Source organism: Rhinatrema bivittatum, chromosome 11 (assembly GCF_901001135.1).
Source record: "Rhinatrema bivittatum chromosome 11, aRhiBiv1.1, whole genome shotgun sequence".
NCBI lineage: Eukaryota > Metazoa > Chordata > Amphibia > Gymnophiona > Rhinatrematidae > Rhinatrema > Rhinatrema bivittatum.
The window spans coordinates 20,320,670-20,341,526 of NC_042625.1; the positions used below are offsets into that span (position 1 = coordinate 20,320,670).

General features: G+C 45.2%; 1 protein-coding gene across 3 annotated transcripts in view; it reads right to left on the reverse strand.

Moving 5' to 3' along the window:
- The window catches only part of KNTC1 (kinetochore associated 1), a 422,937-nt gene that overhangs the window by 367,511 nt on the left and 34,569 nt on the right, over window positions 1-20,857 (reverse strand). For all 3 annotated transcript variants that reach the window (XM_029571458.1, XM_029571459.1, XM_029571460.1), the window contains exons 5-7: window positions 12,039-12,114; window positions 2,335-2,412; window positions 204-238 (exon numbers count right to left, since the gene is read on the reverse strand). In XM_029571458.1, the coding sequence (XP_029427318.1) occupies window positions 204-238; window positions 2,335-2,412; window positions 12,039-12,114 (189 nt within the window). The remainder of the gene's footprint in view (window positions 1-203; window positions 239-2,334; window positions 2,413-12,038; window positions 12,115-20,857) is intronic.

Here is a 20,857-nt window from a genome sequence, read left to right on the forward strand (position 1 = left end):
ATAGAATTCTAATAATGGTATAAACGAGCTATATTGTGTTGAGCTTAACAGTGAAACACTGACAATGCAAATTCTTTTACATACAGCTTTGTGTCAGGAGAAACTGGTAATGCAGACCAGTTACTTTTACATAAAAAAAAATAAAAAAAACCTACACTAGGGAAAGAAAGCCAATAAATAACACAGAGAACTTATGTGTTTACCTCTTTTGCTGCTGTGAAGTCCATCCTTTCAATTGCTGTATGAAATCAAAAGATTTTATTTACAGTAAACTAAATACAGCACAGCATGCAAATTTACTGTATATACAATGAGCTTAAAATCAGAAATCGGCACATGTTTTGGAAATAAATGTTTAAGATTTAACAGATTTAATTCTGACTTGCAGGCAGTTTCAGTCTGCTTTCTAGAAGTGTACACTTAGGGGTAGATTTTTAAATTTATGCACGGGCGTAGATTTGTTCTCGCAACCTGGCACGAACAAATCTATGCCCGATTTTATAACATGTGCGCGTGCTGCCACGCGCATGTTATAAAATCCAGGGTCGGCGCGAGCACAAGGGGGTGCACAATTGTGTATCCTGTGCGCGCCGAGCCGAGCAGCCTGCCTCTATTCCTTCTGCCTCCCCCCACCTTCCCTTCCCTTATCTAACCCACCCCCTAGCCCTACCTAAATCCCCCCCTACCTTTGTTGTACACGTTATGCCTGCCCGAGGCAGGCGTAACTTGCGCGTGCCAGCTCGCCATCCCCCGGCACAGGCGCTGAGAGCCAGAGGACTCGGGATCGCCCCCCAGTCCGCCCCCGAACTGTCGCCACACCCCCGGACCACCCCCTTCCCGCCCCTTTTACGAAGCCTCGGCACGCGCAGGGGGCAGGTTTTCAGGGGTTGCGCATACAACCCTTTGAAAATCTACCCCTTATATTTTAGTTTGTTTGTAGGTTTATTTCATTTATCTGAAACAAAATAAAACAAAAACTAGTAAAACAAAAAAAACAAAAAAAAAAAAAAACAAGAAGGAAATGGCTGAGGTCCTTCTTCCCCTGCTGCAACCCCCCCAGCTCTAGCACCTCAAAAATGTAAAAAATGAAAGCCCTCCTACCCTGGGCTTGCCTACACCCTTTTCTCCCCACCCTGAACCCATCTTACTCCATCTGTGGGCCTTAAGAAATCTACTTGGGGCAAGAGCAAACCCCAGACTCTCTTTCCGCAGAGGATCCTTGTTCAAAATAGTGCCGGACGATGCCATTGTGTTGTACAGAGGAGGCTCCATCTCTCTGCCACAAGGCCATCCAGTACCTTTAATAAATTCCAACCTGATCGGGCAGGAGTACCTGGGGCTTCCTTCCTTTCTTTCTTAAGACCCTTGGATGGGGGTAAGATGGCTCTGGGGTGGAGGGGGGATGCTTTAATTTTTAACTTTTGGGAGTGCCAGTGTTTTGGGGGTTTTTTTCGGCAAAGGCTTTGAAAAATGAAATGAAAGAAAAATTAACAAAATATAATTAGTTTTTCCTTTCACTTAATTTTCAAAATGAAACAAAAAAACCCCCACCAGGACATTTCATTTCAAACAAAAGAACATCCCTACTCCCTTCCCATATGAGTTGTCTTACAGGGCTTATAAAACCCAAACTTGTTTAACTATCTGCCCTAAGTCTAACTAAGATAGTCAGTTACATCCAATAAGTCATGCATGAAAGCTTAAAACAGCACTCATCCAGTACTCTATAATAACCTGAGCAAGTTACTGTTCCAGTAAAGGGAAAACAGTCAGATAAGACAGAGCACAATATGTGGGGATGAATTAAGCGCACACTGCAGCTACAGCCACTTGAGAAGTTCTGATGATATCCCAAATCTAAATGATAACTTAGCGGTTTAAGAATGGAAGAAGAATCCAGAGTCAATACAACTGCATTTTGCTGCTTACAAGACCTTTAATCCAATTTACAGTTAAATATTTGTGTTTCTTTTGCCTCAACCCAACCCCTGCATAATTCCTCCCTGCCATCTATTCCATATAATCTTGCTTACATTGAATTATCTTTCCCATTATAATCTGTTAACTATATAGCATATCGTGTTAACTGTTCAAATGTCGTTCATGGTTTACATTATTTACTTCCACTGTTTAAATTGTTCTCTGTAAAGCCTGTTGCAGTTTTAGTTATTTGTGAACCGAGATGATGTTCCCAACGTATCCCGGTATATAAAAACACCTAAATAAATAAATAAAATAAATGATGAAATTATCCTTGTGAGTGTGCGTGTGTATGCACACAATATTTAAACCATTGAACAATGCAGCTAGATAAATATACAAACTTCAACCCACCTTCTTGAATTTTTGCTAACTGGAGGTACATTATGCAATAGAGCCCATTATTCGTGAGAATAAACATGTCATAGATACCTAACGAGGAGAGAGAATACGTAGAAAAATTAAATTTAAACTTACTGTAAAAAAAAGAATGCAGTGAAATAATTCTTCATGTTAGTAAGCAAAAAAAAATTACATTTTCAAGCATTTAACGATCATCATTAAAGATCACGCTGACCAGAGGAGAAAATATTCAAAGATTAATCCAAAACAGAAATATTAGACAATATGCAGTGCTTTCCATGTGCAAAGCTAGAGCTGGCCAGTCAATCATGCAGAGCTAAGGCCTTGAACTTCTGTTTGAATTGGGGTCATACTTGATAGCATTCTTAATTATAAGAAGTTGTTCTAAGACTTGGAAGACCTGAATGCTACATCAGTCTGTAATAATGTGCTCCACATATAGTGCATCTGAAAATCAACTAGCTAAAGAATGGAAAAATTGGACCTTACCTGCTAATTTAATAATAATAATAATAATAATAATAATGTCCAAATCCTCATTCCAATTACCAAATCTCTGCAAGAAACCCTTCATTTTTGGAATTCATGCCTCCTCTCCATATCCAATCTCCTTGCTGATCTCTGCTTAATTCTCAATGCCAACAAAACTGAATTCCTCCTAATCACCCAAGATGGCAACTACCAGCTCTCCAACACTCATCCTCCAGCACCACCTTCTCTATCTCCCTGGGTCAGAAACCTAGGAGTCACCATGGATAACCAACTGAATTTCAAAAGCTTTATCAGTAACACCGTGAAAGAATGCTTCTTCAAACTCCAAGTCTTAAAAAGACTCAGACCCTTACTTCACCCCCATGATTTCAGATCAGTTTTGCAAGCAATCATATTCTCAAAAATTGATTACTGCAATTCTCTTTTACTTGGGCTCCCAGCTATCTCCCTAAAACCTCTACAAATGCTCCAAAATGCCACTGCTAGGATTCTAACTAAAGCAAAAAAAAGGGTCCACATTACTCCAATTTTAAAGAATCTCCATTGGCTCCCTATAAAATATAGAATCCTCTACAAAACCCTCTCAACCATCCATAAATCTATCTACAAAACCTCACACCTCGACCTCAGGATCCCATTGCAGCTACATTCATCCTCCCGTCCGTTGAGAACTGCACAAAAAGGCTCTCTAAAAACCCCTCCATTCAAAATATCTTCAAACAAAAGAGCCTTCTCCACAGCAGGTCCTAACCAATGGAACTCTCTCCCTTCAGACCTTAGGCTCGAACAATGCCCCATCACATTCAAAAAAAGACTCAAAACCTGGCTTTTCACACAAGCCTACGCCTGAGCTGGACTTTACTTACACCCTCCCTTCCTGGACAATTTTTTAATAATCCTAGAATTAATTTCAATTCCCTCCTGCCAATATTCAACCACTTGTTACATGATTGATCCTAATCTCTAGTTTATAAGATTTCTGTTATTTAAAATGATGTATTTTATAATGTGTTATTTAATTCAATTATTTCCAAGTTCCTCATTTTCCTTGTTCTCTGTAAGACACACGTGTTAAGTCATTTCAATGTTATATGTAAACCGAAGTGGTTAGTAACATTGTTACTAGAACCTCGGTATATAAAAATGTTAAATAAATAAATAATTTTCTTTAGTCCTACCAGACCAGTCCAGACAAATGGAATTCTCTCCCCTACTATCAGATGGAGACACAGTACAAAAGCTTATTGTACCTCTAGGTATATATACGACTGCACCACCTGCAGCCTGCTCATGGGCGTTAAGGGAATTTTTTGGATTTTAGCTTTGTTACAGATTTAGGGAAGAGACTGCATGTGAGCACAATAGCTTAAAATGCCAATGTCATGATGCTTGGCTCACAGGAAGATCCCACGCGCCACGTCACTTACCCCCGACATCTCTCCAGGCCACCTGTGGCAGGGCCGCCACTTCCAACCACTGGAGCCGCACTGTGTGCTCAGCACGCCAGTGCGGTACCTAGGCCCCATCAGGTTCCTGCTACTCCTGGGCCTTCTTCTAGGTGTATGCCGATTAAGGAGCCCATGGTGGGAACAGCTACATGGCGCACTTGGATGAATTACCAGCCCCATGCCTTTATAAGCTTTCTTGGCACCACAATTCCTCGTCTCAGCAACGGGTCTTCTACTACTAGTAGTGAGTGTTGCCCCTGCGTTTCCAATTGTCTTCATTCCTGCGCCTTGCCTCGCCCAGCCTTGCTGATGCGTGTGCTCATAGGCCCTTAGTCTCAATGAAAACATTTTTTTTTTTAACTGTGTATTTTAAGCCACACAGAACAAAGTGCATTACACCGTACAACTTAGCATTGATACATACTACCCAGTAAAGATCAGAATTCCAAAACATAGCGACACTACCACATTGAATCTTTACATACATTGCACCCCGTCCTCACTGCACTTAAGAAGACACTTCAAGCGACCACCATTCCCAACTTAGAGTTGATACTTGCTGTTATTTTGTCTGAAAATTTCTCAAACACGTCTTGCAGCATTTTCGTGGTATCTACATAAGAACATAAGAACATGCCATACTGGGTCAGACCAAGGGTCCATCAAGCCCATCATCCTGTTTCCAACAGTGGCCAATCCAGGCCATAAGAACCTGGCAAGTACCCAAAAACTAAGTCTATTCCATGTAACCATTGCTAATGGCAGTGGCTATTCTCTAAGTGAACTTAATAGCAGGTAATGGACTTCTCCTCCAAGAACTTATCCAATCCTTTTTTAAACACAGCTATACTAACTGCACTAACCACATCCTCTGGCAACAAATTCCAGAGTTTAATTTAGGGGTGTCTGCAGCACTGGCCAGTCCTCATCTAAGGCAAAATTTTCCTTCAGTGTTGTCCACTTCTCCTCAGTCTCTTTAGATTTTTGCCATTGTACATTTTTTGCAGCTCAAATATCCGGAAGAGACTTTCTAGACATCTTAGCGCAAGACAGCTCAAACTATTTTTGGGTATAGAATCAGGATGATATCGGATTATTGGAACTCTTCAAAAGTGTGTCCTTCCTCTAAGATGCCATCATGTAATTCTTCATGAAACACTTTTTAACATGTCACACAAGTCGTCATTATTCCTGTTCTCCTAAGTTTTGATTTTTCATAAGCAACCTTTATAACTGCTACCACGTAGAACATGGTAACATGACATTTGTGTTGCAATATTGTAGTTGTTTGTATAGACAAACAGATGCTATAAGCTAGATAAAGATGCTAAGCTATAAGATTGTAGAACATTTTAACTGATACGAGGTTATTTGTCATTCCATCTAAAAACAGGAACAAAGTCAGTTCCCTGTACATACCCAGATCAGTCCAGACTCCTGGGTTTTGCCGTCCTTCCAGCAGATGGAGACATAGAAAGTTTTGTAGGCACCACCTCTTAACCCAGTATGCCACTTCCATCTCTTCAGTATTTCTTGGTCTCCAGCAGATGGAGGTGGTGCAAAATCTGCTGTTCTGTAGCTGATAAAAAAAAAAAAAAAAAAAATAATTATTTTTGACTTTTAGATTTTTTGGAGCAAGGTACCTCCTAGGAGATTGGCAGGTGCTTATGGGACCATCCCTCCTGGTGGTAGGCTAGGACGAGCAGGGGTTGGGGAGTCCAATTTTTCTCAGGGTCTTGGTGCTGGAGGTGATAGCCAGTGGTCTGGCTCCCTCCCTCTTCTCGACGATGGTGCTGAAGACGACAAACTCCGGCCTGCATCGCTTGTTCGTCGCTGCATCGCATCAGCTCTTCAAGTTTTCCTTCTCCGGGAGGCTTGTGGGGAGCAGAGCTTTTGGCAGCTGAGTTCCTCCTGCCTCTTGGGTGTCTGGCACCGACCACACGATTCCTGGTGCTACTCCAGGCGCGACGATCCTGCCGCAGTCTAGCTGCTGCACAGTCTGTGGTGAGCTGTGCACTTGGCTCTCTTGTACTGAGCTGTGTTCCCATTGCCTCCCTGGTGGGAAGGGCTCCTCGCGGGACTCAAATCGCTGTTTCATGGCAGCGCAGTCCTCTGCAGCTGTGAGCTGTTTCGGGAAGTGCAGCTGACCTGTTCCCGCTGAGCACGGGAACGGCAGCCATTTTGGAGACTGTCTTTGCCTGGGAGGATTGTGCAGCTGGGTGAGAAGATCTCCCGCCGATGCTGTCTCCTGCAGATTCAAGCCCTGGAGACCCCCGGGGGAATATGGAGGGGCAGGAAGATGAGAAGCTGGATCCCTTGAGGGGTGATGGGCAGAATTTACCCTCCTTTTCTCTGGATTTCAAATTACTTATGCACCAGGCCTACTTAGCCCGGAGAGCCAAAAGGTCTTATACCTTTCAAAGTAGCTCCCTTCATTCCTCATGTGCTTGCGGAGTTGGGAATTTCCGTTCCACAGGAAGAGCAAGACCAAGACACTGTGGATCCGGTCATGGCAGTTCTGAGAGGTCCAACCACGACATTGACTTTTCACAGAATAGTGAAGTAGTTGGTGGTCAGTGGGTGGGACACTCTGGATACTGACCTGAAAGTCAGTACGGCTATGAACAAACTCTATCCCCTTCTGGAGGAGACTTTGGAACTCCTCCAGGTACTGAAGGTGGATGCTTTGGTCTCCGAGGTTATGAAGAGCACCACTATTCCAGTGGCTGGCATGACAGCCTTAAAGGACCTGCAGGACTGAAAGCTGGAAGTGTATCTCAAAAGGATCTTTGAGGTGTCAGCTCTGGGTATTAGGGTGGCGGTATGCAGTAACTTTATGCTCTGCACAAGCTTGAGATGGGTGCAGCAATTACAGAGTGCCAAAGATTTATCATTCCAAGAAGTGGAACAAGCGGGGCATTTAGAAGCAGCAGATGCTCTATATGACCTTATTCGCACTTCCTCAAGAACCATGGTGACCCCAGTCTCCGCCAGAAGGCTCTTGTGGCTGTGCAACTGGTCAGCAGATGTTTCTTCCTAGACACAGTTGGAAGCCCTCCTTTTAAGGGCAAATTGCTTTTTGGCGAGGACCTGGAACAGCTCACCCTCAACTTGAGGGAGAACAAGGTGCATAAGTTGCCGGAAGATAAGCCGAAAGGGCCCAAGGGATTTCCACTGGCCTGCTCCTGATTTTCAGAACCAGAGACGTTTCCGACAGAGTAGAGCTCCAGGTGCTGGTCAGAGGCAGACGTCGGGGAGGTCCCAGTCCTGGTCCCAGTTCTTTTGGAACCAGATTACAGGCCTTGATGGCTCGAGCCAAGGTTCCTGTGGTCCGAAATTCTCACAATGAGGAAAGTCTGGCCCATTCCCCAGTGCTAACTATCTGAGTTTGGTTGACCGACCTCCACCCCCCTTTTTTTTTTTTTTTTTTTTTTTTTAACAGGGAATGGGTCAAGATCACATCAGACCAGTGGGTTCTAAGTGTAATAGAATTTAGACTTTTCATGGTTTAGAATTTAGACTTTTCATGGTCTCTCCCTTTGCATCTCCGGCGAAGAAAGTTGTTGTCCACCAAACTATCCAAAGGCTAAGGATGTTGGGTGCCATTGTCCCCATACCCCTGCAGGAGTGGGGGAAGCTCAGTTATTCCATTTATTTTGTGGAACCAAAAAATGGAAGGAACCTTTCGTCCCATCCTCAATTTGCAGAAGGTGAACGTCGCGCTCAAGGTTCCCTGATTCAGGATGGAAACTCTGTGATCAGTCATAGCAGCTGTCCAAGGCGGAGAATTTATGGCATCCTGGATTTAACAGAGGCGTATTTGCACATCGGGAAAAGGGCAGACCATCAGAAATATCTGAAGTTCATGATCCTGGGGGAGCATTTTCAGTTTTGCACTCTGCCCTTTGGTCTAGCCATGGCCCCAAGGTCATTCACCAAAGTCATGGTGGTGGTGGTTGCTGTGCTCAGGAAAACAAGGCTTCCTCATTCACCCATATTTGGACGACTGGCTCATTCATGCAAAGTTGGAAGCGCTTTGCCTTCAGGCAGTGGACCTGGTATTACACCGCCTCTGGTCCTTGGGCTGGGTGGTGAATCTGAACAAGAGCCAGCTCTTTCCCACACTGGTCCTGAAATATTGGGGCGCATGCTTCAATACCCATCTGGGGAAGGTTTTCCTCATGGAAAAGCGAATTTCCAAATTGTAGTCGCAAGTTCAGAGGCTATTTGAGATCCAGATATCCAGGGTCTGGGACTCCTTGCAGGTCCTCAGATCCATAGCCTCCAGCTTGGAATTGGTTCCGTGGGCATTTGCGCACATGCGGCCACTTCAGAAAGCCCTACTTTCCCGGTGGGATCCGAAGTCGGAGCAGTTTCACCTTTCCCTGTCGCTTTCGGAGCCTGCCAGATCCAGTCTGTTGTGGTGGCTTTGTCGGGACCATTTGGCCCGCGGTGTGCATCTCGAGGTGCCTTGGTGGATTGTGGTAACTACTGATTCCAGCCTGTCTGGATGGGAAACGGTGTGCCAGTCCCAGTCTATGCAGGGTCAGTGGTAACCGGAGAAAGCATCCTGGTCCATCAATCGCCTAGAGACAGGAGCGGTATGGTTGGCACTCCTGGAATTTCTCCCCCTTCTGCACAACTGCGCAGTCCGAGTCCTCTCGGACAACACGAAGTAGGTGGCCTATATCAACTGCCAGGGGAAAACCAAGAGCTCAGCGGTTGCTCTGGAAGCGGAAATGCTAATGTCATGGGTGGAGCAGCATCTAGCCTTGATAGCGGTGTCGCATATAGCAGGATCCAACAACATACAAGCAGATTTCCTCAGCCATCAGCAGCTGGATCCGGGAGAGTGGGAATTATCAGAGGAAGTGATAACTCTTATCTCACGCAAGTGGGGAAAACCTCATCTGGTCCTGATGGAAACCCGGAGGAATGCCAAGGCACCGCGATTCTTCAGTCACAGAAGAGAGTATGGCGCAGAAGAAGTCTATGTTCTGGTCCTGCCTTGGCCTAAGAACATATAAGAACATAAGAACATGCCATACTGCGTCAGACCAAGGGTCCATCAAGCACAGCATCCTGTTTCCAACAGTGGCCAATCCAGGCCATAAGAACCTGGCAAGTACCCAAAAACTAAGTCTATCCATGCTATTGATGCCAGTAATAGCAGTGGCTATTTTCTAAGTCAACTTAATTAATAGCAGGTAATGGACTTCTCCAAGAACTTATCCAATCTTTTTTTTAAACCCAGCTACATTAACTGCACTAACCACATCCCCTGGCAACAAATTCCAGAGTTTCATTGTGCATTAAGTGAAAAGGAACTTTCTCCAATTAGTTTTAAATGTGCCACATGCTAACTTCATAGAGTGCCCCCTAGTCTTTCTATTATCCAAAAGAGTAAATAACCGATTCACATTTACCCGTTCTAGACCTCTCATGATTTTAAACACCTCTATCACATCTCCCTCGGCCGTCTCTTCTCCAAGCTGAACAGTCCTAACCTCTTTAGTCTTTCCTCATAGGGGAGCTGTTCCATCCCTTTTATCATTTTGGTTGCCCTTCTCTGTACCTTCTCCATTGCAACTATATCTTTTTTGAGATGCGGCGACCAGAATTGTACACAGTATTCAAGGTGCGGTCTCACCAAGGAGCGATACATGAAAATTGGTTCTTTCCTGCTAATTTTCGTTCCTGTAGTATCAAGGATCAGTCCAGAGAAGTGGGTTGTGTATCCCTACCAGCAGACGGAGTCACAGAGCAAAACTTTGGGCACTGCCATATATACTATAGTTCCTAAAGGGGGCAAAGCATTTATGTCCCCCAATCAGGCACCCTTGTCCTTCTTGGAATCTGAACTTGGTTCTCTCAGCTCTGTGTATGGTGCCCTTTGAGCATCTGAAAATGGCTACAACCCGCACGCCTTACAAGCTGTCATACGCTGCTTTGGAGCTTTTAACAGCAGGAGAGAATTGGCGGCCTAGCAGAAAAACCCACCTGGGCAATTGCACACAGGCCGCATATGTGATCTTCCCTCTAGCAGCAGAACTGCAGAGGCCTGATTAATGCGCGGTGAAAAACTAACCTTGGCAACCTGCCTGTCAGCACCCTGGATCCCCTGGCAGCCACAGCAGCTCAACCTCTCCCTCCTTTCAGCATTCACAGCTCCCGCTGAAGAAAGGCATCTCTGCCGACTAGCTGCCCCAATTTAATTTTTTTCCAAAATAATTAAACAAAAAGAAACAGTAATACTTCCCTGCCAGGTGGAAGACGGCATAAAGGAGGAGACCTCGGAGGCAACAAGGAAGCCTGTCCCCTAGCTATTAGTTCCTCAGGAAGAAGCAGGCTAAACCCAGACAGGGTTAACCCCCCCACCCCACCCCCACTTGCTCGACTGCACCTGAGGGATGGTCCACAAAGGTACCTAACACCTCAGGGAGCACTGCATCAAATTCTGTCTTCTTTCCTTTCACTTTTCTTTCTTTTTTTTTTTTAAACAGACTGCAGGATTGCACCTCTACCATCTGCTGGATACAGAGAAATACTGAGGGACTGCAGGTGGCACTCTCAAATATGCAGCAGAGCCTCAAAGCTTTTGTTCTCTGCCTCCATATGTTGGTAGGGATGAAAACCAACTTGTCTAGACTGATCTGGATATGAACAGAAAACAGTAACATAGTAGATGATGGCATAAAAAGACCAACCATTCTATCCAGTCATTCCTGTCCACACTGCAAGCAGGGCAGTCACAGGTCAAAACACATCCAAGGCAAGGATTGGTTTGGCATCCCCTTCCCCCTAGGTTTTCATGCTTGTAAACTGCCTCAAACACACAGCATGGCACCACTCCCAGTAGCTTGGTACCCAAGACAAATTGCATCTCTTACTTACCCCTTGCAATAGTCCAGCTGCAAGAGTACATCCTAGCTGTCAGCCACTGAACAGGACCACATGTAAGACCTAGCTCCTCATCCAGGACAGTTTTTGTCATATTTCCCTTTTGTACTCTTTCAGTTTAAGCAGATGAACATACAAAATACCCAATTCAGTTTATGTCCATATGGCTTACATTACCTTATTTAGAGTAAAGCTTTCTAAGTATTTTTAAGAAACACAACTGTTTGCGATTTAAGAATAACCAGCCTCCCACTGCTACAATGTCTCATGGAAAGATAAGATTAACTGTGAGAGGGTCACCATTCTATAACAAAGTCAGGTATCAGAAACTCTTATCTACTATGAGCATGGAGCCATCAAAGGAATAAGCAAACTACAAAAATCATTATATGCGCACACCTGCACAGGAGGACTATATGGGCTATCATAAATGAACCAGTGTCAGCCTAGAAAGGAAAATCATTTGAAAATGATCAGAATACAAAGATCTCCAGGTATTTGAAAAAAAAACAAAACAACCCAAAAATTAGCTTTGCAATTCATCTCAGGAGCACTGTTTCAGAAAACTAAACAAGTAATTTACTTTAATTCTCAGTTTATCTGAATGATTATTATTTAGACTTTTGGAGCTGCATATTTCAGTATGCATACAATCGAGAAGCAGTGAAATGGTAACTATAAGCTAAATGAAATGTTTGTTTGTTTTTTTTAATATGATATGAAATTGCCTTCAGGGTCCATAACAAAAAAAAAAAAAATGCAAGATTGACCAAAAAATTTACTTTGCTGTCTTGTCCATCTCACATTTCCATCCAATTCAGGAAGGTTTTCAGAAAATGTATTTAAATAGCTTACCTCTATCTGTAATATCTTTTTCTATTATAAGATTTAGATAAATCTTTCGGTCTTCATTAGATTGCTGAACAAATGCCTAATCATAATCAAATAAATACAGAGATAGAAAAAGAAATAAGGCTCATGCATCAATACTAAATGAACAAAATCTACTCTGCAGACAAATTAAATGAACAGATTACTAGGGTTGTCACAAGAAATTTAGGCCATATTCTCATTATATGGTGACCCTATTAAAAATAAAAAGGATGTCACTGAATTGTAAAATCCAAAGAAGAGCAATCAAAATGGTTAGCATAATATTAAGAACCAAAAAGTTCATCCAGCCCAGCATCCTGGGTTTTTTTTTTTGTTTTGTTTTTTTTAACTGTGGCCAATCCAGGCCATTAGGAAGTACTTGATGGATCCTAAAGAGTAGATTTAATTTCTTCTTGCTTCCTCCCCAAGCCCACCAGGCTGATAATTGTTTATGGACTTTTCCTCCAGGAACTTGTCCAAACTCCTTTTAAATCCAGTTATGACTGCATCCTCCAGTGACAAATATCACAGCTCGACTGCACATAGAATTAAAAAAAAAAAAAAAAAAGTATTTCTCCAGTTTGTTTCATATCTACTACCTATTAGCTTCATGGTGTGCTCCCTAGTCTTAGAACTATTTCAAAAGGTAAATAACTGTTCCCAAGTTACCTGTTCACCTCACCCGTTTTTATAAACCTTTATCGTAACCCCTTCTCCAAGCTGAAAAGCCCAAACCTGTTTAGCCTCTCTTCATAAAGAAGCCATTCCATCCCCTTTATCATTTCTGTGCCCTTCTCTGCACCTGTTCTAGTTCACTAAGAGCCAGACTGAGGCATAGGTAACAGACCCGTACCTAGGACACCTAATTTTGAAGGAGTCCACAAACTGGGACGCCTGCAGCTCTTTGAATTATGGGGGTAACCACCCCCCCCATGCCCGATCCTCTACCTATGGGTACCATACTCTTAAATCCAGTCTCAGTTCAGTTAGGTGTTTCTTGAGATGGGGGTAATAAGGTGCCATCACATTCTAGATATGCAATTCAGAAGGAACCATTTTAATAAAATATAAGTAGGTGCAACATTTTATTTTCAAACTAGCGCAAGGGCCCATCAAAAATGACAGGGGAAAATAACAGGTTTTTATGTACGTAGAGTCTATTCCCCTTTTCCCGTCAATAGCAGGGCTGAATTAGCCATGCTGTCATGGGACTGTCAGTCAGGCTTCGGAGGCGGAGCTTTACCAAGCTGTTACAGAGCTTAGCTCTGTACGGCTGTGCGTGTGTTCCTGCACAGGAAGGCAGAATCAGTCTGTCTTTTCTGTGAGCGGGAACGCACGTGGGGCTGCTGCTCTCCTCAGCAAGACCGGTAAAAAAAAAAAGAAAAACCAAAAAAACCCAAAAAGGCTAACATTAAGGGGCAGATTTTCAAAGGGATACGCACGTACCCCCGAAAACCTGCCCCAAGCTCCCCCTGCGCGCGCTGAGCCTATGTTGCATACGCTGCCGGCGCGCGCAAAGCCCCGGGACGCGCGTAAGTCCCGGGCTTTCCTGGGGGGCGTGTCGCGGCCGGCGCGTCATCGGGGGTGTGGCCGCGGGTGTGGTTCCGTCCCAGGGGCGTGGCCGCGGCCTCCGGACCAGCCCCCGGACCGGGACATGGCGCGCTGGCAGCTGGCCCGGCACACACAAGTTACGCCTGCCTTGGGCAGGCGTAACTTTTGGAATAAAGTTAGGGGGGGGGGGGGGGGGGGAGGTGGAAGGAAAGTTCTCTCCGAGTCCGCTCCGATTTCGGAGCGGCCTCGGAGGGAACGTAGGCAGACTGCGCAGCTCGGCGCGCGCAGGCTGCCGATTTTGTGCAGCCTTGCGCGCGCTGACCCTGGATTTTAAAAGACACGCGCGTATCTATTAAAATCCGACGTACTTTTGTTTGCACCGGTCGCACTTTTTAAAAATCTGCCTCTAAATTTACCAACAGGACATCGCACCACATCACTGTAGAAGTCATGATGCCCCGACCGTCGGGCTTCAAGCCATGTGGACATGAGGCCTGTTACCTATGTTTAGGCCCAGAGCACGACCAATCAATCAAAGTGCCTGCACTGCGGACGCATTTTGCCTCGAGCGCAGCATCAAAGGGCCGCAAAAATTGAAAAATTGAGAGTTTCCCTCACGGGCTCATATGCCCCCCCCCCCCCCCCCGAGGCCCATTCCTCCCCAGGACCTAGGTTGACGCACGCCTCCTTGCACAAGTGAGCGACGTCCCTGGAACTCAGCACCTCGCAGGCGGGCCGGGAAAAAGCTAAAGAAAAACGTAAAAAATTAGACTAAAAGTCTCTATGCCCCCACCGAGACTCGTAGGAGTCAGTAACCGTGTCAATGCCAAGGCCTGCGACAGATAAAAGCATCAATTCTGCCTCAACTGCGCTATCGACGCACGCCAGACCGAAGCATCCTTCGACGCCCTCTATACAGTGAATGGAAAGGGCACAGGAGTGTCGTTCGAAGCATTCTCCGACGCATCAGTCGATGCATTCGCCGGCACATCGATCGATGCATTCCTTGACGCGAACCTAGACGCATTCGTCCATACAGGCATCGACGCACCCAATACATACTACAACACCGCAGTCGATGCTGTCGCAGCCTCTGAGCGTCCTTCGACGCACACGACGCAGATACGGGCCCCCGCTTCGCAACGGGCTCCGAAAACCTCTGCTACGAAAGGCTCTGCTTCACAAAGACCGCAATCGCAAGTACCATCAGGCTAAGAGGAACATACTCCACCCTCGGGCTCAGGCACATCCTTACACCTTCCTGACTCTAACAGACCAGAGTCTCCCCTTGAGTCAGAAGACGATTGGGTAGCAGTCTCTTTCTATTCCCCTTCCTCTTCAGGTCTTCTCGGACTTTTCTTCTGTCTCCAGGAGGAAACATGCCTCGCCTCAGTTGCAGGAACCATTGGCGAAGTGCCAACGAATTCGGGAAGATGTGGAGATCCATAAACATCGACCTACAGCCCTGGATTCTGATATACCTCTGGCGGCAATTCCACACCACCCCAGGAACCCACGCCAACACCCATTCAGCCACAGATACCAGATGTGGCACAACAAGCCATTGCCCAATTATTGACAGCTTTCTCTGGGTTCCTAGCCTCTCTGCAATTAGGCTACCTTCTCCCCCAACCGGATCAGACCAGCCCTTGCAGGATATCTCCACAACTACCACAGCCTTCACTAGACATGTCAACATTACTGCCACAGCCTACGCCAAAAAAGATATCTTCACCGATATCACATCACTCACCGGAGCATACGCTTCGCACTCCTATGCACACAAACTTTCCTCCATTGCCTAGGTAACCTGACTCCATACCATCGTCTCCAGGCTCCTCCACGGGGTATCCTTCTGACCCACCAGAGGGTCCACAAGAACCTTATTCTCCACCGGAGGACCTTTCATATCCAAAATTTATAGATAAGGTTTGCTCGGCCCTCAATGTTGAAGTCCACTAATTACCAGATCCCAGAAACGATAGGAATCTTAAAGATCTTCCATCAGATCCAACAGCGCTCCCATCACATCGGGTTTTGGATGCGGTACTTGAAAAATCTTGGGAGACACTATTCTCTATCACCCCAGTATCTAGAAAAACAGACATGAAGTTTCGAATGCAGCAATCCACATTTTATTCACCACCACAACAGCCACACACTTCTATCGTGGTGGAATTGGCCATGCAACTTGCCAAGAAAAAAAGATTGCACTCCAGCACACCACCTGGTAAAGATAATAAGTATCTTGTTGAATTTGGGAAAAAATCTTTCCAATCATCGATGTTGGGAGCTCGGATTCATCAACATCAATTCTATATCATCCAGTACCTGTATGAGTCGCTACAACAGCTAAAGGGACTCCTTTCAGATACGGATCCCACGACTCCACCGCCACAGCTGATTAAAGGCATGGAGGAAGGCATTAGACACCTCCTCAGAACTGTTTATGAAGGTTTTGGGACATCTTCCAGAGCCTCGGCATCAGCTATAGCTGACAGATGTTTGGCTTAGCTCCGGGCTAGTGCCATAAGAGAAGATGTCCATGAAAAACTAGCTAACCTTCCTTGCCGAGGAGATAATCTATTCGGTAACAGTCTACAAGAAACAGTTGAAGGAGCAGAACGTGGCGGTGCAAGCCTTGACAGCTTCTAACATATACGGTGCCTTCTCTTGCCACTATTTTGCGCCTAAACGTCATGCACCATACCAAAGACATCCGTTCCGGGCTTATCCTTCCTATCGCCCAACACCCTATCCACAGCCACCTCAACTATCAACTCAATATCAACAACGTCGAAGTTGGTCACGGTCACAGCGACGGCAGGGCCAACCACCCTCCACCAGCTCGAAGACCCCACCCTCTTTTTAACTCCAGCAAGGCCACCACCCCTCACGGCTGTGGGAGGAAGAATCATGGCATTCAGTCAAGCCTGGTTGCAGATCACAACAGATCGCTGGGTTTTAGAAATAGTCCACGAGGGCTATCAACTCAACTTCATCTCCAGGCCCCCTCTTCCAAATCTCATTTCGAGCAAAAGAGTGGGATCCAATTATCTTCAACTAGCCGAAGAGATATCAACTCTTCAACATCAACAGGCAATTTGTATCCTACCCCCACAGCTCCGGAATACGGGTTTTACTCCCCCTTACTTAATTCCCAAACATCGGGAGGTCTGCGCCCGATTCTAGACTTACGCGAGTTGAACAAACATCTGGTCAGAGAGAAATTCAAAATGGTCTCCCTGAAAACAATTCTTTCCCTTCTTCAACCCAATGATTGGATGTGCTCGCTAGACTTGAAAGATGCTTACACGAATATACCAATGCACCCCTCTTCATGGCAATTCCTCTGTTTCTATTACAGGGAACAACAATACCAATACAAGGTTTGCCCCTTTGGCTTCTCGGCAGCCCTTCGGGTATTCACAAAGTACATGGCAGTGGTGGCCCACCTTCGACAGTTGGGAATCCAGTTATTTCCCTTCCTAGACGACTGGCTCTTAGTAGCCTCGAACCAAGCAACTCTTCAATCCCACCTTCAGCAGACCATTTTCTGTCTGCAAAACCTAGCCTCATCATCAGCTTCTAAAAGTCAAACCTCCAACTCTCCCGGATTCTTCAGTTCATAGGAGCTCAGTTAGACACTACCAAAAACAGAGCCTTCCTTCCCAGGGGGGAAGGAAGATCTCGTTAGAGATCTACGTTCTACAGCAAGGTCAACGGCCCGCCAGATTCTGACAGTTTTGGGTCAGATGGCAGCAGCCATTCACATGATCCCAAACACCGGTCTTCACATGCACCGACTACATTAGGGCCTAAAACGCCAATGGTCTCAACACTCTCAACCATTATCTCAGAAGATCACCTTGACTCCAGACATGATCCTAGACCTAGACTGGTGGTTAAACCGGCACGTGCTTCTCAGGGGAGGACTATTCACGGTTCCACCTCACACCATCATTCTCACAACAGACGCTTCCCCACAAGGGTTGGGGAGCTCACCTCGACCACCTACAAATGCAGGGCTTATGGACCCCTCGAGAACAGCTATATCAGATCAATCTTCTCGAGCTAAGAGAACATAAGAACATGCCATACTGGGTCAGACCAAGGGAACATCAAGCCCAGCATCCTGTTTCCAACAGTGGCCAATCCAGGCCATAAGAGCCTGGCAAGTACCAAAAAACTAAGTCTATTCCATGTTACCGTTGCTAGTAATAGCAGTAGTTATTTTCTAAGTCAACTCAATTAGTAGCAGGTAATGGACTTCTCCTCCAAGAATTTATCCAATCCTTTTTTAAACACAGCTATACTAACTGCACTAATCACATCCTCTGGCAACAAATTCCAGAGTTTAATTGTGCGTTGAGTGAAAAAAGAACTTTCTCCAATTAGTTTTAAATGTGTCACATGCTAACTTCATGGAGTGCCCCCTAGTCTTTCTATTATATGAAAGAGTAAATAACCGATTCACATCTACCAGTTCTAGACCTCTCATGATTTTAAACACCTCTATCATATCCCCCCCCCCCTCAGCCGTCTCTTCTCCAAGCTGAAAAGTCCTAACCTCTTTAGTCTTTCCTCATAGGAGAGCTGTTCCATTCCCCTTATCATTTTGCAATTCGATACACCCTCAAAACCTTTGTCTCAAACCTACAAGGGAAGAGGGTCATGATATACACGGACAACCAAGTGGCCATGTTCTATATCAACAAACAAGGAGGGTCCGATTCATGGATCTTTTGTAAAGAAGCACTTCTCATCTTGGATTGGATGACTCATCATGCAATCCATCTGCAGGCGACATATCTTCCAGGTATCGCCAATACCCAGGCAGCAGATTAAGTCGAATATTTCACCCTCATGAGTGGTCATTAGACCAGCATGTGGCCAACCACATTTTCGGTCGATGGGGAATACCGTCCATAGATCTCTTTGCCACGGAGCAAAACAGGAAAGTACCTCAGTTCTGCTCAGTATTTCTGAGTCATCTCCGCACAACGCCTTCCTGCTCCCGTGGTCGGAAAGCCATGAGGATCAGGTCTGCAGCCTCGGCTATGCATTTCTGGATCGTGTGTGTAATGTATGCATTCCCATCGATTCCACACATCACATACATGATCCAGAAATGCGTAGCTGAGGCTGCAGACCCGATCCTCATTGCTCCAGCATGGCCCAGGCAACCTTGGTACACTTACCTCCTCTGCTTATCAGTAGACACTCCCATCCCGCTGGGAAACAAGAACAGCCACCTATCCCAAGAGCAAGGCACCCTTCTTCACCCAATGCAAAACTCGCTTCACCTGACGGCAAGGAGATTGAATGGTCGGTACTAACAGAACAGGGAATATCAGAGGCGACTCAGCATACTCTACTTGCTGCCATAAAACCATACCAATTAAAATGGAAGCGTTATGCCTCCTGGTGCACCAGTAATTGCTACGATCCCTTCGACTGCGCTCCAACAACACTACTAGATTATCTATTCACACTATACACAGCGGGGCTAGCGACCACTTCAGTCCGAGTACACCTGAGTGCCATCGCGGCCTACCACAGACAACTCCAAGGTCACCAATATCTCAGCACCCACTGGTTACTAGATTCATTAGGGGCCTCTACCATCTCTGACCCCCAATATCCAAGCCTCCAGTAGCCTGGAATCTCAACCTAGTTTTAGAACAACTAATGCTCCCTCCATTCGAACCCATGGAATCTGCACACATTAAATACCTCACATGGAAAATGGTTTTCCTCGTCGCTGTAACATCAGCTCGTCGGTAGATAAGGTAAGGACGTAGTGCACTTGTGCACTACGTCCTTACCTTCAGTTTTTCCACCACAAGGCAGTGCTATGGACTCACCCATCCTTCCTACCGAAGGTGGTTTCAGCCTTTCACATCAACCAGTCCATAGAACTCCCTACGTTCTTCCCCAAACCGCATCGCAATGAACGAGAGAAATTACTGCACACTCTGGACTGTGAAAGGGCGCTAGCCTACTACAAGACCAGGATCCAGTCGAACTCAAGACCATCCCAACTTTTTCTCTCTTTTAACTCAAATGCCCCTAGCCTGCCAGTGGCAAAACGGACGATTTCCAGTTGGATAGCACAATGCATTCAATTCTGTTACAAGCGAGACATGACACTGCAGGTAAAACCGAATGCTCATCAACTGCGAGCAAGCTCCACCTCGGTGGCCCACCTACGTCATGTTCCACCTCTAGAAATCTGTAAAGCGGCCACCTGGTCATCTCTCCATAGTTTCACGTCCCATTACTGTTTAGACCAGCAAACATTTCAAGATGCCAAGCTGAGAAGGGCAGTCTTGGATAATTTCGCCACATAACTTTCAAACCAGCTGTCCACCACAGCAAGGTCACGCTATGAAAGAGTCAACACTGAGAATTATTTAGCGTGACTGGGAGCTTGGGACTCCCATGACAGCATGGCTAATTCTGCCCTGCTATCGATGGGAAAAAGCAAGTTTGCTTACCGTAAACAGTGTTTCAGTAGATAGCAGGATGAATTTGCCATGCTGACCCGCCCACCTCCTTGGACAGCCTTCACTACTGCTATAATACAGACTGAGGAGATTCTGCCTTCCTGCACGGAACACACGTGCAGCCACACAGAGCTAAGCTCTGTAATAGCTTGGTAAAGCTCCGCCTCCAAAGCCTGATTGACAGTCCCATGATAGCATGACCAATTCATCCTATCTACGGAAACAATGTTTACGGTAAGCAAACTTGCTTTTTCTCAACTGGTAAAAAGTACACGTTGTTACCCATGCAGACCACTTAAACCCGACACCAGGTTATTCTGACATTCCCTTTGGAAACATTAGAAACAATGTCTCACACATATAACACTGTCAAATGTGTATACTTTGTAACTGTACAATGGTAAACCTAACCACATGGGATGACTGATTTAAAATACAACTCATCAATAACAGCCACAATGTGAGAAGACAAGAATACAAAGATGTTAAAGCATTTATACAAACAAATCATATTTTATAACATCACATTTAATCATAGAATGCTAACAGGAGAAATTCTGGAAAAAGATGTGTGTGTATACACATGCATATCTATCTATCTATCTATCTATCTATATATATATATATATATATATATATATATATATATATATATATATATATATATACACACACACACACACACAATATAGAAAATATTTTTAAATTTTGAATATGTCTTTATAGAAAAGTTGTCAATTT